At 40.7% G+C, this 25,363-nt stretch overlaps 1 protein-coding gene across 4 annotated transcripts in view; it reads left to right on the forward strand.

Moving 5' to 3' along the window:
- KCNK2 (potassium two pore domain channel subfamily K member 2) overlaps positions 1-25,363 on the forward strand; it is an 88,929-nt gene that overhangs the window by 53,991 nt on the left and 9,575 nt on the right. For all 4 annotated transcript variants that reach the window (XM_064164506.1, XM_064164507.1, XM_064164508.1 and 1 more), the window contains 2 exons: positions 1,571-1,757; positions 11,388-11,527. In XM_064164506.1, the coding sequence (XP_064020576.1) occupies positions 1,571-1,757; positions 11,388-11,527 (327 nt within the window). The remainder of the gene's footprint in view (positions 1-1,570; positions 1,758-11,387; positions 11,528-25,363) is intronic.

The following is a 25,363-nucleotide window of genomic DNA, read 5'->3' on the forward strand; positions in this document are numbered from 1 at the left end:
TCTCTTATCAGATGCCATCATACCTGATTACAGCCTGTAGGCACCTACATTTCCAGATTTATGGACCTGTAGGTGGCTAAAGCTTTGTGTATTCACAATCTAGATGGTCAAGAGCCTGTTCGTGGTTCACTGTTTTTGGTCCCTTGCGGTCTCCTCACTAGGCTATATGATGTTCTAGTCTGTATGACATTCTGTTTTAAGGTATTTTCAGCCTCTTGGACTAAACTGCTTAGCACAGCCTTGAGATTTAGCTCTTCATTTTCTTTGGATGCTAGTCTTTAATTATTATGCTAAGTGACACAGCTTCAGTAGAGGAAGACACATGTCAAAAAGACTAGAAGCATATGTAGCTATTGAAAAAAATCATCCATTACCAGATCTTAACAACCAAATACCTTGAATTCTAGCAGAGAAGCTTAATTTGCTTAACTTAATCTCTGTTTCACATAGGGAAAATTTCAAGGTTGTATTTTACTAACACAGTTACTAAAAATGTAATTGCTGAGATTTTAGAAGCACAGGATAAATTGGATAATGAAATTTAATAAAATAATGATTCAGATGCTTTAATAACCTTTAATAAATGTCATAGGTATAGATATTATCTGATGTTCAAATCATTTATGAAGTACTATCTGTCTTTTGAGATGTAGAAGATGCCATATCCAGTGAATACTTAAATAAGCAGCCTGACTTTGTAGCTGTTTCCAACAGCAGTGCAAGTGTTAGAAGAATGCTTTTTCCACAACAAGCTCTAATTCTGGGAACAAGACACCTTTTCTATGCAGAAAGGATATGCCATGGCTTTATTTTTGAGGCAAGGCAAACTGGGGCTGTGCAGAGTAGTTTTATGCAATAGGGATAGCTTGAAAGCTTTTTAAGAAACTACACTGGAACTTCAGTTCAAGACCAAACAAGATACAGGTGAATAACACCCATTTCCTTTGAGATTTCTCTGAAAAAGGCAAAAACATGCCATAGGAACACTTTTTTTTAATCCTTTCTGATTTATTATAACTGAATATTATTTTTTCCTTAAAAGTCAAAAAAAGACTTGACACTAACCTGTGTCTTTAAGCATTTACTCATAGGAATAATGGTTTCCATTTTTTTTGGTAATGGATGTATCCCTACATGAGAATGCTCCATGAGAAAAATGCATCTTGTCTCCATTTCATAATGTCTGAATGAAAACACTGATCTATGTGTTGCAGTCTGGAACAGCCTCTTGATTTTTTTCCTAGTTATTCAAAAGAAGAAGTGGGAGATGCTGATGTATCAGAGCAGGGCATTTCCTGTTGTGATAATCTGAAGTAGTACTATGATTTGGATTACAGAGCTAGACCTTGATTATACTGACTTCAAAATGTGGTTTCATTGGCAGTAAAGTTAAATACAAGGACACACCCCTCTGAAAACCCTTTCAAAATAAACCCCCTGCTTTGATTTTCTTGTGTGAGAATTATAATGCACTGTCCTCTTGAGCAACTTAGGCTGTGTCACTGTGCTTCTGTACAGTGGCGCGGTCTTATTAACGATGGGTTTCCTCTCTTTCCCCTTCCCTTTCCAGAAATGGAATGTGAGTCAGACAAAGATTCGCATAATTTCAACAATTATATTCATACTGTTTGGCTGCGTGCTGTTTGTTGCTCTTCCTGCAGTTATATTCAAGCACATAGAAGGCTGGAGTACACTAGATGCAATTTACTTTGTGGTTATCACTTTAACTACCATTGGATTTGGTGACTATGTCGCAGGTAAGTTGTTTTTTTTTTTCTCATAACTCTTTATCTTACAATATTTTGCACAGTGATATATATCCTGCATTTTTGTATTATTTTGGGACAGATACATCTCTGTTGTGGTGTCTCTTTCTCGGTTTTACCCTTTATCATTCTTGTGCCAGTGCATATGATGAGGCCTGCCCTCCTCTTATGTGATATGGCAGCCTGGAGTCAGGAGATGGGAAAGTGAAATGCATGGTGCCTGTCTCTGTGTATTGATTTTTTTCTTCTTCTGTGCTGTTTACTTATTTTTATGATAGATTTTTTGTTCTTACAGATTGAGTGAAGTGTTGGAATTAATACTGTATATTCATTTGCTGAATATGCTTTTTTTTCAGCTGGAGTTGCTTAAAATGTCTCACTTTTTGAAGTTCAGAGACACAGTTTTTATGTGCATTTCTTACTTTTGAAGTGTTTTTCCAGAGCTCTGTTTCTGCCATTGAGTTGTCTCTATTGCTCTTGGATCCTGCTTCTGAGCTCACTTAGTTTTGTTTGTTACCTATGCATTTATCCATGTGTATGCATTCCACAATATAAGGAGAAGGTTTAGCATGACCTATATCTAACATGTCCAAATTTTATGGTTCTGCTAACCCAGACTGGATTGGTTGCAAATAACTTTAACAAAGTGAACTAAAAAACCCTTAGGCTAGTTCTCTACATCAGGTATCTTTGACATTTTTTCTTGTTCATGTGTTAAAAATGTCTTGCCACTTCTCTTTTGCTGTCTGTGCTGAAAAAGTGTGCTGTTCTGAGTGAGCGGTGTGTTGATGTGAGCATTACAAATTCAGAGCTTTGTGCTCTAAGACTTGCTTTATTCAGTCTGATCTCAATCTTCCTCATGAAGCACCATCATCTCTTCCATGAGATGCCTCTACCTGTGAACTTTGTGCAAGGCAGAGGCAGCTGAGGGCTGTAGTGCCGGGCTGCATTCAGTGAGCTCCTTTGCTGGAGAGAAGTGTTTGCAGTAGATGCCTACCTGGCATGGGCCCTTCTCATGTCCCATCCATAGCCATGGCTGTTGCATGAGTCAGAGTACACCAAGGTGAAGGTCTCAGGTTGGGCAGCTTCTCCTAGTGACTTGCAGGCCTGCCTGAAGTTTGCCTTGATGTTGGGAATTACAGTTCTTATTCCTGGCAAAAGTTTTTCAGAGAGGTGAAGTCCTACAGAGACCTCTGAAGGGTGTGAACTGTTTGTCATATTCACAAATGATCTGGTAAAATAGAAGAAATTTTAATGTTGAAGGTACTAAGTCTTGCAAACTGTTTAAAAAACAAAGGGCAGGTGAGAAGTTGCCAAAGATTCTCATAAATTACAGAACTGGGCTGTAAAATGGAAAAGTAAATGTATTTGGTCATTTACATAGCTTTCATGATGTTTCCATGTTTCTTTTGAATGTGTCTCACTGATGTCACACTTTCCTTTCCCAATTACTATTTTTCTTACTTATGTTTTGGCTTAAGGAATTTGTGATTCTAGTCAGATTCTAACTAGCATCAAGTAAAAAATTCAGTCTGTTTCTAAGCCAACAGTCTGAGTGTTTTGGACTTTTGTTCCTCAGGGGTGCATGTATGTCAGAGATTAAAAATAATAGTATCGTAAGGCCAGGTTATATTTACTGTAAAGAATTATGTGCAAAGACTCACTTTGCTCTAACTAAAATATTGAGTACATTCTTCATTACTATCGTTATAAATTTCCATTGGATTCTTCTATTTGTAGACCACTTGATATGGGGGGACCTCATTGCTGTCTACAACTACCTGAAGGAAGGCTGTAGCCAGGTGGGATTGGTCTCTTCTCCCAGGCAACCAGCAACAGAAGAAGGGGACACAGTCTCAAGTTGTGCCAGGGAGATATAGGCTGGATGTTAGAAGGAAGTTCTTGCCAGAGAGAGTGATTGGCATTGGAATGGGCTGCCCTGGGAGGTGGTGGAGTTGCTGTCCCTGAAGGTGTTCAAGAAAAGACTGGAAGAGGCACTTAGTGCCATGGTCTGGTTGATTGGATAAGGCTGGGTGCTAGGTTGGACTGGATGTGTTTGGAGGTCTCTTCTAACCTAGCTGATTCTATGAAAGACAAGTTTTCTTCTTCCACTGAGAATTATAGTGAAACATAAAGCAGATTGATGGGCAGCACTACTCCAATTTGCAATTGCAGTGGAGTGAACATTTTGCCAGTGAAAATGAAGCTGCCTATTCCTTGTAGTGTGTTGGGCATCTGTGGGATATTTGGTAATTGTGTCCATTTTGGATCATAGAATTCCCTAAAAAATAGAAATTTCCCAAATATTTGAAAACTACCAGTTGCTCTGGTGATTTTTTTTCTTGGGGGAGGGTAATATCACTCTAGAAGGGAATAAAATGGTTGCCAGCCCTAAATACAAATATCATGGTAGTCATAATGTGTGTTAGAGTTAAAAGGAACATTCCTTACAATATCTGTCATTTCTGACTAACATGGAGCTCACTGCTTTCTGCTAAGAGCTGAAGAGGGGCCCTGAGAAACTTCCAGAAAGGAGAGAGTCTTTCTGAATAGCTGTACCAAGTGTTGTTAAAAGTTGTGTTAAAGGATATAATGCAGGTTGTCCTTAGAAATAGTTGTAGAGTTTTCCAGATTGTTTTCTACAAGTTTCTTCTCATTTATGCTGGAGACAAAGTGCTCTGTTCTCAGAAACTAGAGAGCCAAAACATCCACTTTTGTACTCAGAATCTGGGTTGCTGTTTGGAGTCTATGGAAATTTCAGCTGCAGTTTCCACTAACAAGAGAAACCTCAAGGCAAACAAAAGATCACTCAAGGTGCATGCAAGGAGGAAAAAAAGAAAGAGCTCTTGTAGTGCATGGACAGTATTCCAAAAAAAACAAGCTTAGTAATTCTTCTGTACTGTGCAATGGTTTGATTTTCCTAATTTTGGAGGGGTTGATTTTTTTTGTAGGCAAATCAATACATTTTCTAATCGAAAAAAGTTAATTGTTGTAGTTTTTTCATAAACAAACAAACAAAAAACCACAAAAGCCTGAACTGTCTTGTTGAAATCAGGACAAACATCCCTTTTCTTGTTCAAGAGAAAGCACTGACTTTAATATGGCAGAGGAAAACCTATCCAGTATTGTGAGTATTCAGTGATAGATAAAAGAAAGAGAACTTTTCATGTCAAATGTGTCATCCATTTTTAGCATAATGAGATATTATTGGATACTGAAGTTAGCATCAAGGTATGTGTATATAAGTATAACGTGGCAATATATTGTTCATACATGCAAATAAATCCTTAGCAGTGCAGACTGGAACATAATTCTAAGGGTGTTTATCTAACAGCTTTCAAACCTAAAATCTAAATTAGATGAGATATCCAAAACTTGACTGAATTAAGTAGAGGTCAGAAATGTAAATAGCACATCAGTAGTCTTTTTCACAGTGGGGATTAATAATGACACAAGGTTATGCTGCAATTAGTCCAATTGAATCACAGAGTTTTACAGGTCTCATTTAAAAATGTCTTCTAACACAGTTAGATTTTGGTGGGTTTGGGGATTTTTTTCTTCTTTTGTTCATTTTTCCCCCTCATTGCTTGAGCTCTGTTTTTTAGCCTATTTTTTCTTTACTCTTTTGTTCTGTAATTGAATTTGATGTATTGCCACTGTAATACAGATATCTGGGTCTGCACTGTGTTGCTTGTACTGAGACCCAGTTTGGAGAGCACAGAGATATTTTAGTCTCACTTATTGTCACTGAAGTGGAACACTTCACCTGGTGGTCATAGCAGCCCAGCTGATCTGCTCTCACCATGTGGTATTACTTACCTGGCAGAAAGACCTCTACAGAAAGAAATTGCTGTTATGTTGAACAAGAGGCATGTGCCAAGCATCCTGTAAGAGATGCTGTGCACTCCTGCAGGCTTTGTGTCTTTTTTTGGCTTTTGGAAGTGCTCTTTTCCACCACAAGACTTCACGTCCATAATAGGGTCTGTCTGGTGTGAACCACGCAGCCTACTTTTAAGCTCGAGTCAGCATGTGATGTCTTGCTCAATTTCTGTATAGGACAGTGTGTATGGAGTGTTTTATAAGCTGTGCTTTGTATTCTGAAGTAGCTCTCCATTTTTCCACTGACTGGCATCAAGTAAGTTGCATGGCCTACTTATAGTCTCTCTTTGAGGTAGTGCAAAAAGATTCTGTCTCAAACGTGTCTTTCCCATATCCCCACGTAGGCTACCTTTTCTCTGCCCATTTTTGCAGTCCTCAGAGGTGATTTCTTTCAAACTGCATGGCCAAACCACTGTATTTCTTTGGACAAGGGCAAATGATGTTTCTGGATTAAGTCTTTTGGCTAGATTTGTCACAGTGGGGATGACGGACAGCTGTTTGTTATTCTACAATTAAAAATGTGTTTGATTTCCATCACATTTCTATACCTAGAATAATTTGTACTGCAGATAAAAAAAAATCAAGACACTTCTGGTTTGAAGGGCCAGCTTCTGAACAACCCAGAAATCTGTGCTGGTAGGGAATTGAGTAGCACTTTCTATTTTTGGCTTTTACTTTTGAAGCAAAACTACAAACAAAACCAGACAACTTCTCAGAAATAATTGCATGTTTCTATTTTGAGTTGATTAATTGTAGAAAGAATGGTGAACAGAGTGGCAATAATAACATTTTTTACTTTAAATGTACTTCTTTTATACATAAACTTTTTTAAAAAGGGCAAATACATTTAAAAAGCTTTTATTTGAAAGTCTGATCCCTTTAACAAGAACCAAAATCTGTCAGAATGTGTCCCTGCAATCTTCTCTAATGCCATTCTTCACCAGTAGCTTTTCATGTCCATGAGGAAAATGCATTAGGGGCTGAGAACAACCTATGCCTTCCAAAGTGCTGAAAATCCCAAATAATTTACAGACTCACAGGATATCTTTGCTTGGAAGAGACATTCATGATCATCTAGATCAACTTTTCACCCAGCACTGAAAGGTCACCACTAAACCATGTCCCTGTGCACCAGGTCCACCCACTGCTAAATGCCTCCACCACTACCCTGGGCAGATCATTCCAATGTTTGATAACCCTTTCAGTGAAGCAATATTTTCTAGTATCCAACCTAAACTTCCTTCTGCATCCTTTTCCTCTACTATCACTTGCTAGGCTGTCCTCCTCCTTGCTCTAACCTCTCAGGTAGTTGTAGAGAATGAGGAAGGCTCCTCTCAGCCTCCTTTTCTTCAGGCTGAACACCACCAGCTCCCTTAGCAGCTCCTCATAGCACATGTGCTCTGTGCCCTTCACAAGCCTCATTGCTCTTCTCTGGATGTGCTCCAGCCCTTCTTTGTATTCATTACAGTGAGGGCTCCAGAACTGAACACAATATTTCAGGTGTCACCTCAACAGTACAGGGAACACCTCTGTGTTTCTGCTGGCCGCACTGTTTCTGATCCAAGTGCTTCTAGTACAATTTGTTTGGCAGATACAAGGATGGTGTTAGAAGCAATATGATAGCCTGTGAAGACAGATAGAAAACTCCTTTGATTTCAAGGGTCTTTGAATCAAATTTGTACCACAAAACATCTTGGCAATAAACTGTGGCTGCTCTTGGTAAAAGATTATGTCAGTGAGGCTTCTAGATGAAGATTAAGGGCGCTCCAGTTGGGAATATATTTCTTCTTTATTGTGGTTGCAATCTTTTGAGGCTGAGGTCAAACAAAGTTGGAAAAAGGTTTTGTCCCTTTGCCTGCAAAGCTGGGTTTGCCAAACAACAGAATTTAGCTTCTGCCTTCTCAGTGCTTTGCTTCCTAAAGGGCTTTCTAAAATAATCTTTGCGTTATCAAAATTAGGCTATGGAAAATCCATACAAATGTATCATGTAGACATGCTTTTTACAGTGTTGCCAGTAAATCATTAGATGAATTATCTCATGAACTTCAGTATAGAAATATTTATCTATACGTCCTCATACCCAAATGCATTCGTATCCATCTCTATGACATGTAAATCAGTGCTGTAATGAGTGCTGTTTACTTTAAATTCAGTACAGTTGACTTTTGATTGTGTTTTCCTACCAGTGAAATTCTAGTTAATCATATCTCCAGTTAACTGCATTGTAGTATTCCATTATTTGATTGAACTCCCTTCCCTGGAGATGTTTAAAAGATGCAGAGATGTGGTGCTGAGGGACTTGGTTTAATACCAGGCTCAGTAGAGTTAGATAACATTGGATAGAGTTAGATAACATTTGCCATTGGAATGGACAAAGATACACCTGAGAATGATATTGATCCTAAACCACTCCACAATAAATTTTAAACCAATCATTAATGTACTACATATGTATGGATGCTTTGCCCAGGTTAATTTTTAATACATGCAGGGATGGACATTCTCAATGTCTATGGCCACCTTAGGGAGGCTGTAGCCAGCTGGGGGTTGGTCTCTTCTGCCAGGCAACCAGAACAAGGGGACACAGTCTCAAGTTGTGCCGGAGGAGGTCTAGGCTGGCTGTTAGGAGGAAGTTCTTCCCAGAGAGAGTGATTGGCATTGGAATGGGCTGCCCAGGGAGGTGGTGGAGTCACCGTCCCTGGAGGTGTTGAAGAAAAGACTGAATGAGGCACTTAGTGCCATGGTCTAGTTGATTGCTCAGGTCTGAGTGATTAGTTTGGACTGGATGATCTTGGAGGTCTCTTCCAACCTGGTTGATTCTATGAACAGTTAGACTCAGTGATCTTAATGGTCTTTTCCAACTAAAACAATTCTGTGATGTTTAAGTGTTACATGAGACAGTAGCTGTCTCAGGACAGGCATCCTTATGTTTGTTTTTCTCTTCCTAGTATTCCATTAAACAGACCTCATCTATGGAGTGACTGAAATTCAGAATCTAGCTAATAAAGTTTTAGCTCTTAAGCCTATTTGCAGAAGGTTGTTGACTGTCCATTTCTAATTTAGGAAAGCTGCATTCCTTTGGGCATGGCTATACAGAGCCATCTCCTGGCCAGCTCCTGTCTAAATATGAATGTGTCCTAACTCCTGCCCTGGTAATTAACCTTGCTGTAAATGAGTTAGGTATAAACTGTAAAGGAACTGTTCCCTGCAGACTGCCAGAGTTATGTTTCAGTTATAAACTTAACAACAAACATTAGAAACCAAGTGGGTGCTTTATATGACTCTTCCTTGTACATTGTATGGACAGCTGGAGAAGATGGTGAGCCACTGAGCATAGTTCATTACTAGCTTCTGATAGAGCAAAGGGATGGAGCTAATCAACTAACTTCTCAATGACAACAAATTTTGTGTGGATCATTCTTTAAATCTTGTTTCACTGGATTGACATGAGCTGGATGATGTTAACAAATAGCTTAATTTCTGATATTTTGCTTCTCTTGGGCAGTGACAAATTCAGCCTTTTAGTGGTTGGCTGACAGAGTCCTGTCTTCTACCTTACTCATGACCATGCAAGAGTGTCGAAGTATATCTGTTTTGGTAATGTGGATTCATCTTTTGGATAATTGAGTAAACTGCTACAGCTTGACAGATTTTTCTTGATAAATAAGACTTAATCACAGAATGTCAGGGGTTGGAAGGGACCTTGAAAAACCATCTGGTCCAACCACCTGCCAGAGCAGGATCACCTGTACCAGATCACACAGGAACGTGTCCAGGCAGGTTTTGAATATCTCCAGAGAGGGAAACTCCACAGTCCCCCTGAGCAGCCTGTTCCAGTGTTCTGTCACCTTCACAGGGAAAAAAAAAATCCTCCTCATGTTTCCATGAAAATTCCTATGCCTCAGTTTCCACCCATAGTCCCTTGTCCTGTCATCAGGCATCATCTAGCAGAGCCTGGCTCCAGCCTCCTGGCACATATCCTTTATTTATAACCACTGATGAGGTCACCTCTCAGTCTCTTCCAAGCAGCACAGCCTCAGCTCCCTCAGTGTCTTCTTGTAATAAAGATGTTCCATTCCCTTCATCATCTTTGTGGCTCTGCGCTGGCCTTTCTGAAGCAGTTCTGTGTCCCTCTTGAAGTGGAAGGCCCACAACTGGACACAGTACTCCAGATGTGGCCTCACCAGGGCAGAGTAGAGGGCCTGAAGAACCTCTCTCAAGCTACTAACTACAGCCATTTTAATACACTCCAGAATGGCATTGGCCCTCCTGGCCACAAGAGCACATTTCTGGCTCGTGGTCAACCTCCCATCCACTCAGACCCCCAATTCCTTTCCCCTTCACTGCCTTCTAAGAGGTGTGACATAAATCTTTAAAAAGATTACTGAAGCCTAAGAAAATTTCTGTCTACGAAGGCTCCCATACAAAGATAACAGCAGTAAAATCTTTATTTGCACATAATCTTTGTGATTGTTGGATAATAACAGCTAGGAAAATTCATTATCCCACATGAGAGTTAATCTTGTTACTGTAACAAGGTGCTTGACATTTTGAGGGCCAAAGTTTTGTTTGACTATTTCAGGTCAGGATAGAAATACACAAAGCAACATGTTATATATCCATTCAGACTACTTTCATGGGCCTGAACAGATTTCACTGTGGAATCTCTCCAGTTGTGGGCAGATACACCAAGCTACTACTGACAGCAACCCATTCTAGGAGCTTGATTTTATGCATTCTAAGCTGGCTGAATTGCGAGTTTACGGCTTCTATTTTACTGTAGTGCAAAATGTGGAATGAGAGTCATTTGGTGTTTCCAAGAGCTCTGAATGGACTATCTTCCTCCCCCCCCCCTTCTTATTCTTTTCTTTTTTTTTTTTTTTTTTTGGTGTGTGTGTAGGTATAAGGCATCTGTTCTCTATAGCTGTATTGTACCTGAAAGCTCTGTCACAGACACGTAATATAAGGCATCTGTTCTCTATAGCTGTACTGTACCTGAAAGCTCCGTTACAGACATGTTTGAAATGTATTGTTTTATACTTTAACACTGAAATAAAGCAACTGGTGCATCAGTTCAAAAAAGCTGCCTTCAGCTGACATGTGTTTTATCTACCTTTTCTGAGTATGATCAGTTCAGCTCAAATCCTTGCACCTGATTTCCTTCTCTGCAAGCTGGAGATGTTAGTGTTTGTCTGCCCAACATGGACATTTGTTGATGCAGGTGCTATTCTTCTTTAGTAGGGCCAGTGGATTCATGTAAGTACTGAGATGGGTTTGAAAGTCCTTGCAAAATCAGGTTTCTCAGGGTGTGAACAGATTACACATTCCAGAGCAGTACTTAAAATTCAGTACATCGTTTTTATTTGGAGCAGGTGGGAAGTCCTTTCCTTCAGGTTGTCTGAAGGGCATTACCTAAAGTAATGATATACCAGAAGTTGGATCAATTTGTCTGTATTCATTTTTTAATTATTACAAATGATTAGCAATCATTATCTAAAATTCACATTCTCCAAACTGTGTTTTCAAGAGTGGATTATTTGGGTTGCTGTTTAGTTAAATTTCAACACGTTGCTTTTCTATGAGTTTTTGCATTACTAAGAAAATAGAAGTGGTAAGAAATGTAATAGCTTGGGGTTTTCTTTTATGAAAAGAAGTCATTTTAAAATGTTTTTTTTGCACCTGTAACTTTTTTGCACTTGTAACTATTAAGTCTGATTTCTTTTTAACTGTGTTGTTTTTCAGGGGGATCGGATATTGAGTACCTAGATTTTTACAAGCCAGTGGTGTGGTTCTGGATCCTTGTTGGGCTTGCTTACTTTGCAGCTGTGCTCAGCATGATTGGAGACTGGCTAAGAGTCATATCAAAAAAGACAAAGGAAGAGGTAAGAACATTTTGAAGGGGGAAGAAACACTACTTGAAAAAACCCTTTGATTAGAAGTCAGATGTGCTTACAGCTGTTTAGAGCATAGGTCAAAGCTGTTTATGTATGAAATATATACTACAGCTCAAACTGCAGCAAAGTTTCCAACAGTCTACTCAAACATGCTGTAGTTCTTACATGGCTGCATGTGAAACTTGATTAAATATAGTATTAAATTAACTGTGTATGCCTGATTGGAGTACTGTGTGCAGTTCTGCAGTCGCCAACACAAGAATGACATCGAACTCTTAGAGTGAGTGCAGAGGAGGGCCATGAGGATGCTCAGAGAGCTGCAGCAGCTCTGCTATGAGGACAGGCTACAAGAGTTGGAGCTCTGCAGCCTGCAAAAGAGAAAGCTTTAAGGAGACCTTACAGTGGCCTTCCAGTATCTGAAGGGGACCTACAGGAAGGCTGTAGAGGTACTATTGACAAGGTCTTGTAATGGCAAGACAAGGGGTAATGGGTTTAAAGTGGCAGAGGGGAGAATCAAACTGGATGTTAGGAAAAGACTCTTTGCAGTGAGGGTGGTGAGACACTGGCACAGGTTGCCTAAGGTGGTTGTGGCTGCTCCTTCCCTGGAGGTGTTCAAGGTCAGGTTGGATGAGACCTTGGGCAGCCTGTTCTAGTGGGAGGTGTCCCTGCCTATGGCAGGGGTTTGAAACTGGATGATCTTTGAGGTCTCTTCCAACCTAAGCCATTCTATGATTGTACCTAACTTACAGTAAAAAAAAAGCTGCATGTTACTCTAAATAGTAGAATGATTCCTTAATTTTTGAAATAAAAATCATTTTGCTTTCATTGTTTCTGTAGGGAATGCAGGTAGGTAAGCAAAAATACTAACTGAATGTTTATGTTCAAGATACCTCCAATCGTTTTATACTGGTAAGAGAATAAATATTTCATATCATGCAAAGTATAGGCTTGAATTATTTGAGTATGCCTCTGTGTTTTTACCCACAATATCTTCAGCAGCATGCTAGTTATTTGCAGTCAGATGCATTACTTTCAGTTCAAATATAAATTTGACTTGTAAATATGTATTTACCATTCCAATGACAGTACAACATTTTACCTTAAATGTTGTCATTTAGGAAAACGTCCTGGTATTGAAAATGTTACAGGGTAAATAGTTTCCTTTGATTGCAGCTAGCAGAGTTCAGATTTTACTGGAAGTTTGAGAGTTTATTTTTTTTTAAAGCAGCATATTACTTCCCTCTAATTTAACTCCTGTTCCTCTACATGCATCAATTCACTCAAATATAAAAACTCTAATTTCTTTTTGAGGAAATGAATATGTTGGTTACTGTGCAGTGGCCTACTACTTACATTGTTTTGAATTGTTTTCCTAGCTGTAGGGCATGACATCAATGCCTAGATGTAATCCTGGCAATTCCTGAGTTCACAAAGACCGTGCTGTAACGGGTAGCTTACCACTAGATCCCTTCACTAATTACAGACCCTGCTGCTTTCTGACCTGAGGGCAGCAATGATGGTGGCAGCAGGAGGGAGGATATGAGCTGGGTACTTGGGCAAGATTAAACTCCTTCGTGAGGCATGTGGAGTGGGCAGCCCTGTTTTATTGCCCTTGCTATGATCAGAGCTCTTTATAGTTGGAGACAGCACTGTGGCAGATTTGTTGTAAGTACTTTTTACCAGGCATTTCATTAGCACTTAGTTCTGAAGAGGAGGATGATGTTTATTTGATGAGTTTCACTTAAAGAGTGTCATCTTGTGCCCCTTTTCTCCAAATTTCCAAGGAATTTTATAACTTTCCTTGCACAGTGAGCTTTACTAGTGTCCTTAAACTGAAACAAACAGAGCAGCAGACATCCCATGAGTGTTTGCATTTGCAAGGTCAACAGTTTGCAGGATCGTGATTTTGTTTTCTGGAAAAGCACTGAGGATGTCTGTAACACCACAGAATCACAGAATGTCAGGGACTGGAAGGGACCTTGAAAAATCATCAAGTCCACCCCCCTACCAGAGCAGGATCACCTCTACCAGATCACACAGGAATGTGTCCAAGTGGGTTTTGAATATCTCCAGAGAGCGAGGCTCCACAACCCCCCTGACCAGCCTGATCCAGTGTTCTATCACCCTCACAGGGAAAAAATTCCTCTTCATGTTTAAATGAAACTTCTTATGGCTCAACTTCCACCCATCTACAAATCTACACAACTTATTCTGACAGCTAGGAAACCAATAGATCAATTCAAAGGCCATTAAACTGCATGGATTTTTGTTCAGTGCTTTGAATTTCAGAATTAAATTTGTCTAGCTTATTTTTTGCCTCTCAACTAGGCAAAAGTGAGAGCTGACAAGCACAAGTAGTGTTTACCCTGAGCACTCCCCTAGTGTCTAACTGTTCTCAACTTGAGCCATTTGCTAAAGTTCATTTAGTTTCTGAATCCACGAAAGAAGCCATATGAGCGAGGCACTGTGAGTTGGTATTATGCAAAGCCACCTTGTTCAGGCTTAGTTTTACTGCATTTCCTCAGACATAGTCACACTACTTCCTAGAGTATTTAATCTGACTTTTCTCATACTATTCTCTTATCCAGGCAGTAAGATTTCTGGATAAAATGCTGTCTTGACTATGTCATTGTACATAGCACACTGAGGGTTGAATCTTGTTTAGAGTGTTTCTTTATGCATATTATTACACTGATAATATCTTAAGAATGTTTGAATTTTATGATATGCTGAGTTTATACTGAAGCTATTCCACTAGAGGCTAACTTTAAAGAAACATGAACAAATTCATGGATTCCTTTAACACATTAAATCCATTCCTATTTTTGTTGAGTAATACTCCATTTGCCGGGTTATGTGGCACAGTATTATGCCAAACTTTCTTTCCTCAGGCACCAGGAATGTAGCCCTTATTTCATCATTCCATTTTTCTCACCTTTGTAGCCTAAACAAGCATATTCATTTTGTCTACAAAAAGGAAAACCTCATCCTTCAGATATATCCAGATTCTCTTGGCTGTTGAAGGTATTCAGGATTTTGCTGTATCCATGTATCTCGTGTGTTAGATTAAAGACAGACATAATGTAATTGGTATCGTTTGTTTAAGTCATCATATCTCTGATGTTCACAAATAGTCTTCTCCCCTTAGAGTCATAGAATCAGTCAGGGTTGGAAGGGACCACAAGGATTATCTAGCTCCAATCCCCCTGCCATTGGCAGGGACACCCTACCTGACATCAGGCTGGCCACAGCCTCATCCAGCCTGGCCTTAGACACCTTCAGGGACAGGGCCTCAACCACCTCCCTGGGCAACCCATTCCAGGCTCTCACCACTCTCATGCTGAAGAACTTCCTCTTCACATTCAGCCTGAATCTCCCCACCTCCAGCTTTGCTCCATTCTGCCTAGTCCTATCACTCCCTTAGAGCCTAAAAAGTCCTTCCCCAGCTTTTTTGTAGGCCTCCTTCAGATACTGGAAGGCCACAAGAAGGTCATCTCAGAACCTTATCCAGGCTGAACAGCCCAAACTCTTTCAGTCTGTCCTCATAGGAGAGCTGCTCCAGCCCTCTGATCACCCCAGTGGCCCTTCTCTGGACATGCTTCATCATGTCCACATCTCTCTTGGTAATAGGGGATCCAGAACTGGATGCAGTATTCCAGGTGGGGTCTCACCAGAGCAGAGTAGTAGGGGAGAATCACTTCCCTCAACCTGCTGGCCACACTTCTCCTGCTGCAGCCCAGGCTCTCGTTGGCTTTCTGGGCTGCAAGTGCACACTGCTGGCTCGTGTTGAGCTTCTCATCCAGTAGCACCCCAGGTCCCTCTCCTCAGGGCTGCTCTCCAGCCACTCACTGCCCAGCCTGGATTTGTGCTTGGGATTGCTTCAATCCAGATGCAATTGCATTGAACCCCTTAACCCCTTGCTTAGGCAGGTCTGAGAATTTATACGAGAATTTGGCAATTTGAAAATGCTACAGGTTTAAAAATTGTGGAGATCAGTTTGAGAACTGAATTCTGGAGTAGCACAACTTCTGGTTTTCGTCTTTCAGTTGGACCCTAATGATGCTTTGTAGGACGAAACTGTCCTAAATGTATTGCATTTTGTTATAAGGTTGCCTGTGTTCAAACAGAACTGTTGTATGAATGTTCCTTTTGAAGGTACTATTTGATGATTAAAAACTGCTGCTCTTAGCTCCTCTGTATTATCTGCCTAGGAAAATTTAAGAAGCTGAGGGGATTGAGTTGAAATGCAGTCATCAAATCTCTTATTCCAGCAGAAACCAGAAGAGGTTATGAATTTCTTGTGTTGTCTGTTTTTCCAGTTAGGTTTGCAATGGTCTGTTCAACCTCTGTGGATGCAGATTACAGCAGAGGAACCTGTATAGGGTCCAAATAGTAGAAATCAGTGTAATGGAAAATCCTATTTCTAAGTATGTTTTGTTTTAAAGTGTCTTTTAAGACAACATTTTGTCAGGGAAATAGCTCATTTTACCTAAGAATAGTTTTTGAAATTAAAATAATGTTTTATGCTGAAATCTACTGAGTGATAGAAGCTATGGTAAAATCTATGGGACCATAATTAAAACTTAAACAGTTGAATATATTTACTATGAAACATAAGGCACTGAAATCTTCCTTCAAAAAATTTCTCTGACTTTCTATAACTACTTGAAGGGAGGTTGTGGCCAGGTGAGGGTAAGTCTCTTCTCCCAAGCAACCAGCAATAGAATAAGGGGACATACTCTCAAAACCGAGAACATAGAATGCTTTGGGTTGGAAGAGACCTCCAAAGGTCATCTAGTTGTGCCAGGGAAGGTCTATGCTGAATGTGAGGAGGAAGTTCTTGCCAGAGAGAGTGATTGGCATTGGAATGGGCTGCCCAAGGAGGTGGTGGAGTCACCATTCCTGGAAGTGTTGAAGAAAAGCCTGGCTGAGGCACTTAGTGCCATGGTCTAGTTGACTGGCTAAGGCTGGGTGCTAGGTTGGACTGGATGATCTTGGACGTCTTTTCCAACCTGGTTGATTCTGTAATTCTTCACTACAGGTACACCTACAAATAAACAAGATCTTGTGTAGGATTTGTGTAATATTTTTCGTGAGAAAAGTATCAGTAGCCTGCCATCTTTCAGATAATAAAGGAGAGTACAAATAATTCAGTAACCATCACTTGTGTTAGTTACAGCAGTTTGAGACCAAAGGCTGATAGCAGCCAAGTCTGGTGAATTTTACCAGAGCGCAGGCTGAAGACAGCGGGGTTGCAGATGTTGAAAAGCCTCTCTTCCCCTCAACAACCAAAACTAAGTATCAGCATTTTGTAGGCATCTATAATGATCCCCAAAGTAAAAAAATAATTTATAAAAGCATATTTAATGTCTATATTGTGAAAGGAAACCTCCATATTCCAGAAAGTAGGCATGTTGATAATGAGTATTGCCTTACACCTATATCCCTATTTCCATTTTTCCTAATACAGTTGCATTGTTCTTGAAAGCTGCTTACATACAGCTTTGTATTGTTAATGCATGGTGACATTTTCAAAACCATAAGGCATAGAATCAACCAGATTGGAAGATGTTTCATAGTAAATAGTACAATCAGTTAATCTATTTACAGAGCATAAAGAAATATATTGTTCTTGAGTGAAACTCAGATATATGACATGGAAGTTATCATCATAGAATCAACCAGGTTGGAAGAGACCTCCAAGATCAGCCAGTCCAACCTAGCACCCAGCCCTAGCCAATCAACTAGACCATGGCACTAAGTGCCTCATCCAGGCTTTTCTTGGACACCTTCAGGGATGATGATCCACACAGATGCTTTATAGGTTTCCCTCTGAAAATGACAGATCTAATGAACTATTCCTTAGCAGTTGCCCTAACTGGTGGCAACAGAAATGAGACATCTAAAGAGTTAGACCTGTGAAAGTCTTAGAACAGGTGACTGATCTTCAAGAGTACCATTCTGAGCCTCCACAGAACTCTGGAAGGAAACAAAAATTCCAGTGACAGTAGAATGGGGAAGAAATAATAATTAAAAAAAAAAGAATTAGACTAAAAAGTCTCTCCAAATCAGAAATTAATAAAAGAGGGAGCAGCTGCTGCTGAATGTCACATCTTCTACATCAGCTGCTTTAGAATTTAGGATCCCTTTCAGGCCTAGCAACACTCTATGAGCAATGTGGCCAAGCTCAGCTGCTATCCACAATGACAGACTCCTGCAGTCTCTACAGAATCACAGAAACATCCAGGTTGGAAAAGCCCCTCAGGATCACCAAGTCCAACCTAGAACCCTACTCTACAAGATTCACCTTAAACCGTATCCCTAAGCACCACATCCAAATGACCCATAAACAATCAAGGGTTGGTGACTCCACCTGCCCACCTGGGCAGCTCATGCCAGTGTCTGACCACTCGCTCTGTGAAAAACTTTTTCCTAATGTCCTCCCCAGTCTCAGCTTGAGGCCATTCCCCCTTGTTCTGTCTCAAATTACCTATGAGTAGAGATGAGCATCTATGCAGTTTAGAAGTTTTAGTCCATGCAACCATTTATTTTGTAGACAAAATCCAGATAGAAGAATTTTGACCAAAATAAAGAGTCATTCCTATCTGGGATCAGCAACAAACAGAAATTCAGGAGTCCACTCCAATCTTTCAGTCACTTGCTGGATATGACAGCACCATATGTCACAGCTGAGCTTCTAACACCTCAACAATCAAGACCACCTAATGAATATCCTGTGCAGCCTGTGCACTTCCTGTGCTCTACCACACTTAGCAAAATGCCACAAGAATGTTACCATGTAGCATCAAAATTCTAACCACAACAAAGTGAGGAGAAAAGTATTGAATATGTTTTGTGTGATGGCCATAATCCGATGAGAGCATCTGTAGAATCACAGAATCAACCAGCTTTTATGATTCTATGATCTATTTTACTTTTGTTCAGGGTACTGCCAGGAAAATTTGTTGTAAGCAAGTGAGACAAAAAAAGTTTCATCAGCCACCCATCCCAGATCATGCTTAATTTTGATTTTAAAATCCTGATAACCAGAATGACTGCCAGTTGCTCAGGTGGCTTTTGTCTCCTGAAATACTTTTTGAATGCATCAACTAGAGATGGAAGTGAAAGACAAGTAGAGACAGAAGTGGGAGTTTTAGAAGGATAGATCTGCTCTTGGAAGCAGTTGATACAGCAGTGAGATAGATGAAGTGTCAGAAAGTCACTGGAACATGCTGTGTTCTGCGATCTTAAGTAGGCGGTCTGTCTCTGAAGTTTAGCTTCATCTGTACTAGCTTGCCTTAAATTCCCTCCTCTTCATTATTCTCTGTGCTCTGATTATTCAGAGCACTCTTCTGATTTTAGTCTTTTTGGAAGGTAAAATTTCAACAGTGCTTTTTTTAACTTGTCGTTGTTTTTTTTGGTGTGCAGCAGCTTCTGAATTTCAGTGTTTCCAGCAAAAACACCTATCCAACCAAGAATCTCAGTCATTTAGGCTATACATTTCAAATTCCTGCTTTTAAAATTATATGCTTATGTCCCTTGATCTCACAGTATTCTCTTTGTTAAGCTCTGGTCCGGACTCCAAGTCAATAAAAAAAGAGATTCGTCTCCAGTGTAGATATCAACATCTGATCTAGTCATCTGCATTCCTTTTATAGTCAGTGGAAGGAAATCAATGTTTCTAGCATGATCCATTAAAGTTTTTAAGGCATCTACCATATGAGACAAATTGCATCCTGAAAGAGCCAGTTCTCTTCACTACACATGCAAATTGCAGATGACTGACTCAGTTTGGACAAGCGATGTTTCATTTTGGATGTCTTTCTTTGGAATTGGAACAACATGAATCTAGCTTTAAAGACTCATCCTAAAACTTCATGAGAAAGGTCTTGTAATGGCAGGACAAGCGGTAAAGGATTTAAACTGGCAAAGGGGAGATTTCAAACTAGATGTTAGGAAAGGGTTCTTTGCAGTGAGGGTGGTGAGAGACTGGCACAGGTTGCCCAGGGAGGTTGTGGCTGCTTGTTCCCTGAAGGTGTTCAAGGTCAGGTTGGATGAGACCTTGGGCAGCCTGTTCTAGTGGGAGATGTCCCTACTTATGGCAGGAGTTTGGAACTGGGTGATCTTTGAGGTCCCTTCCAACCTAAACCATTCTATGATTCCATGAGATAGCACATTCATTTCTTGTGGAAATTCAAGATGCAATTGTATCTTTTATATTTATAAATAACTTAAACAACTTTGACTCATCTGAATGATCATTCAGTTTAATCTTTTTGGCACCCAGTGGCAGAGCTGTCACTCGTGTCTGTCAAAACAGAATTAAGCTTGTCATGATGCATTATTGTACCCCCTATAATATATCTTTTCACTGTACTAGTTTCAGACCAAAGGTGCTCAGCCAGCATGAGGTTTGTAGCCTGAGGGAGAACTTGAACTGATCTATCATGTTCCTTGACAAAGGACATTAAATGTAGGCCATATGCATGAAAAGATGAAAAAACGAGAGCACTCAAGTTGGAAAAAGTTTTGCAATGGTTTAGTGAGTAGAACTGGCATGCCAGGCAAACAAGCATCAGAGGTTGTTCAGTGAGGGTATGTGCCCAAGGAGAAAGAAATTCTTTGAATGGCAGTGAGCTCTTAATCCAGCTCTTACTGTTTTAAGAAGCAGAACCTGTTAAATTAGAGATGAAGATGTTAAGAATGACTCTTCAGCCTGGTGAGCAGAGGCTTTTTACAAAGGCATGAGCCAATTGCTGATCCATTGTGTATTGTTATGAGTAAAATGGATCGGCTTCTATTGAAGAAAGCAACTGTTTGAGCTCTTCCTTCACTTACAGAAAATGTGAAAAAAACCACAGTTGCAGTAGTTTTAAGAACTGTATGTCCACAAGTTCAATGAATAGGCTAGATTGACTTGATAGAAGTTGGTTCCTAGAAAGCACTGAATCAGCAGAAGTCATGGTGTGAAAGGAATTGCATGTAAAGTTCTTCTGCAAGGCAGTGATACATAGGGCTGACACAATTCTAGGATGTGCAAGCAGGGGATCAGTGAAATCCTGTAGGAAAGTGGTGTTGCTGCTGCAGATGTTATTAAAAAGGGTATTGCTAGAAAACAGTCTCTAGATCCATGGTTTAAACTTTAGAAAGAATGAAGAGGTCACTCTCTTCTGCCAGGCAAGCAGCAACAGAACAAGGGGACACAGTCTCAAGTTATGCCAGGGGAGGTCTAGGCTGGATGTTAGGAGGAGGTTCTTGCCAGAGAGAGTGATTGGCATCAGAATGGGCTGCCCAGGGAGATGGAGGAGTTGCCGTCCTTGGAGGTGTTGAAGAAAAGTCTGGATGAAGCTCTTGGTGCCATGGTCTGGTTGATTGTCTAGGGCTGTGTGCTAGGTTGGACTGGATGATCTTGGATGTTTCTTCCAACCTGGTTGATTCTATTCTGTTCTATTTTGTTCTACTCTATTCTAAAAATGCCAAAAGAGCTGTCTGAAGAGAAGTCTGCTTAGAATTAAGTTTTTTGCACTCCAGCCAAGTTGTGTAGAAAACTGCCTTTATGAAAGAAGAGCCACATTCAAAAAGGTGGTAGTTTGTAATCATTTCTGTGAGATGGGGGAAAATGTAAGTCCTTCTATAGTAAATACAGCTGTAGCTTGCTGGTCAGATTTGACCAAAAAACTAAACAGAAAACCAAACCCCTCTCCAACAAGGAAAGATCTGAGTACAATCTCTCCATAATGTCTCAGAGATGTATGAAGAGTGGTGTCAGGAGAAGGTAGAAATGGCTGACCTGGTTTTGAATGCAGGTTGATCACTTCCCTTCTCAAGAGACTGAGTTGGTGTTCTCAGCTCTGCCCTAGCAACAGTCTGTAATAGTGAGTTTCTGTATTGATCACTCTTTTACAAGTACGCTGTAGTACTATATGCAATAATGACTATGAAGGAACAAGTTGTTCTCAGAGACTCGGAAACACGAATCTGCTGATGTTTCTTGAAACTCTCTTTGAGATGTCTTTCCTCATAGCTTTCTCTACTTTGCACTTGTGATGCTAGATTAAGCACACACAAATGTAACATCTACATTGTTGTTTTGGTGTGGTTTATATTTATGTACAAACAGAATATCAGGGGCTGGAAGGGATCCAGAGAGATCCTTGAGTCCAACCCACCTGCCAGAGCAGGACCACACAATCTAGCACAGATCACAGAGGAATGCAGGCCAGTTCTCTGTGACCCTTGCAGTAAAGAAGTTCTTCCTTGTGTTGAGGTGGAACCTCCTGTGCTGCACTTTACATCTATTGCTCCTTGTCCTACCCCAGGGAGCAAGTGAGCAGAGCCTGTCCCCCCCTTTCCTGACCCCCAGCCCTCAGATATTTATAGACATTCATTAAATCTCTTCTCAGTCTTCTCTTCTCTAGACTAAGCAGCCTCAGGTCTCTCAGTCTCTCCTCATCAGGCAGTGCTCCAGTCCCCTAATCATCCTTGTAGACCTCCGCTGGACCGTCTCCAGCAGATCTCTGTCCCTCTTGCACTGGGGAGCCCAAAACTGAATGCAGTACTCAAGATGAGGTCTAAGCAGCACAGAGTAGAGAGGGAGGAGAAGCTCCCTTGATCTGCTGCATGCACTCTTCTTAATACACTCCAGGATCCCATTGGCCTTTTTGGCCACAAAGGCACATTGCTATCCTGTGGATAACTTGTTATCTGCCAGCACTCCCAATATCCCTGTATCACACCTCTTAGCTGGGCATATTGCAGCCCTTTACAGGCAGGTGTTTTAATATTGTATATATCAAGTATCAGGCCCCAAAGTGATGTTAATGTGGAGAGATGTGCTGCCTAAATGCAATTACATAAGCAGCATGGCTCACTATGCTTGCTGACAGCAAGGGGGCACCTTGCACGCCAGCTCCATACCTGACCCTTCTCCTCCTTATCTCATTGTGTTCAGGGGAGATGGAAAAGCCTCCAGATTGGGCTACATGCATCCAGGTAGTGTTGGCTTGAGCTACTGAACATGCAGAAATAAAATGATCAAGTGACTTATACTTCATAATAAGAGAAATTGATTAACAAGGGCTGAGTTATAGTAGTAGCATTTCTTGGAGTTAATTGCCCTTGCAGATTCCCTGAAGGTACATTATCATGTTTTACATGAGGAAATCTTGGGTTTTGGAGATGCAAGATGTCACTGGAACAAATGTATCTGTGATTTAGCTCTATTGACAGAGTGGTAATTAATCTGGAATCTGATCAACCCACGTCTTCATGATTAATATTCCTGAAAACTAATGTCCTGGATATTGTTAAGAAAAGGCACCAAAACATGTTAGTAATACTGAGTATATAAGCACTTGATAGCTGTCCTGTGGAGGAGTCTCTAGACAAAGCCAGTTCAGCAGAATACCCTTGCATCTTCAACAAGTTCTGTTGACTGTAGTAAAGCTGCTTTGCAGTTTTGGTTAAGACAACTGAAGAAACTACAGAGTGCTTTTCTCCATAAAGAATGAGTGCAGTTCTAATACTAATGTTGAACAACTGAAATGGACCTTAAATATTTCACACAAATATCACTTTTGGATATTGCTATTAGAAAGGTAAAAAATAAATTCTACTGAGAGGTTGTAGCCAGGTGGGATTAGTCTCTTCTCCCAGACAACCAGCAACAGAAGAAGGGGACACAGTCTCATGTTGTCCTGGGGGAAGTCTAGGCTGGAAGTTCTTGCCGGAGATAATGATTGGCATAGGAATGGGCTGCCCATGGAGGTGATGGAGTCACCATCCCTGGAGGTGTTAAAGAAAAGCCTGTCTGAGGCATTTAGTGCCGTGGTCAAATTGATTGTCTAGGACTGGGTGCTAGGTTGGACTGGCTGATTTTGGAGGTCTCTTCCAACCTGGTTGATTCTATGATAGGAATGTTCCTATTTCTGGGAAAACCAAAAACGGACCAAAGAAAACCAGATAAATGTGGTGACTGTTAGGATATCTGGTTCTGGTTTTGTAGACATGTTTTTGTTTTTAATTGTGTACTCTACCTGGGTTTATTTTGTGAATTAGAACATGATAGAGCAAAAGAATCATTTCTGCATCTGCCATCTGTCACATCTCTACAAAACATATTCCCACAGCTGCCACCATATAGTTCCTCCACAAAAAAAGATAATCAAAATTCATGGACTCCCTGCATTCCATTCCCAGTGGGGAATGTGGTTTATTTCATCTAAGGCATCAGATGTGCTATGGGAAGTTGTGAGTGAAACCAAACAATCATTGCTCACCAGAATAAACTCGCAAACATTACTTATTACAGGACTGGATAATCCATTGTCCATTGGGATAGCATTGTTCCCAAAACATTTCTGACCAGCATGGCTATAAAAATACAACTGTGTAATTTAAATCCTACTCCAGAAGAGAAAAGTTCCCACAAATATGAATCTTTTCCCCTCTAATATATGCCTGAAAAGCAGAGAGATGTGTGTACCAATCAGGGTAACCAAGAAGGAGATCATATGCTGCTTAATTTGTGCCATTTACTTTAAAAGTAAGGTCTTTTAGCTTAGAGGCCTGTTGTGGAATATGTCTTTGCAGCAGATCTGAGGTCCTGACAGAATAAAAGAATAGAAGGTAGTGGTTAAACACCCAGGAAGGCTCAGCTTAGGTACTTCATTAGTGCCTGAGGTATTTCTACATTTCATTTTATTATTGTTTTCCTTTACCTTTAAAGGAAAGTAGAGCACAGACTTATTTAAATACCTAAAATACACAGATTGCAGCACAACAGAATTTGTGTACTTAGTAATAATGCTGCAATTACAGAAATACTATAACCTAGATAATTGGTATGGGAATTCATTTAGTTATAGCATTAATGTATAGGAAATGCACATGCTTCAATAAAAGTTGCTGTGAAACTTGTCTTTTTTTCCCTTCTGCATTCTAGACTTCTCTAGCCTACAGACATCATAGACTCAACCAGGTTGAAAAAGACCTCCAAGCTCATCCAGTTCAACCTATCACCCAGCCCTAGACAATCAATTAGACCATGGCACTAAGTGCCTCATCCAGTCTTTTCTTCAACACCTCCAGGCACAGCGACTCCACCACCTCCCTGGGCAGCCCATTCCAATGCCAATCACTCTCTCTGCCAACAACTTCCTCCTAACCTATACCTATACCAACCTATACCTTCCCTGGCACAACTTGAGACTGTCTCTCCTTGTTCTGTGGCTGCTTGCCTGGCAGAAGAGATCAATCTCCACCTGGCTACAACCTCCCTTCAGGTAGTTGTAGACAGCAATGAGGTCACCCCTGACCCCCCTCTTCTCCATCCTAAACACCCTCAGCTCCCTCAGCCTCTCCTCACAGGGCTGTGTTCCAGGCCCCTCACCAGCTTTGTTGCCCTTCTCTGGACACCTTCCAGCACCTCAACATCTCTCTTGAATGGAGGAGCCCAGAACTGGACACATTATTCAAGGTGTGGCCTGACCAGTATAGGGGCAGAATAACCTCCCTTGTCCTGCTGGCCACACTGTTCCTGATCCAGGCCAGGATGCCATTGGCTTTCCTGGCCACCTGGGCACACTGCTGGCTCATGTTCAGCTGCTACCTACCAGCATCCCCAGGTCCCTTTCTGCCTGGCTGCAATCCAGCCACTTTATCCCCAGTCCGTAGAAGGTTTCAGTTCAACATTAGAAGAAACTTCATTGCAGTGTGGGTGTCGGAGCACTGGAACAGGATCCCCAGAGAGATTTTGCAGTCTTCTCTGGAGACTTTCAAAGCCTGCCTGAATACATTCCTGTACTGACTACAGTAGGGGATACT

This window comes from Pogoniulus pusillus, chromosome 25 (assembly GCF_015220805.1).
Source record: "Pogoniulus pusillus isolate bPogPus1 chromosome 25, bPogPus1.pri, whole genome shotgun sequence".
NCBI classification, from domain to species: domain Eukaryota; kingdom Metazoa; phylum Chordata; class Aves; order Piciformes; family Lybiidae; genus Pogoniulus; species Pogoniulus pusillus.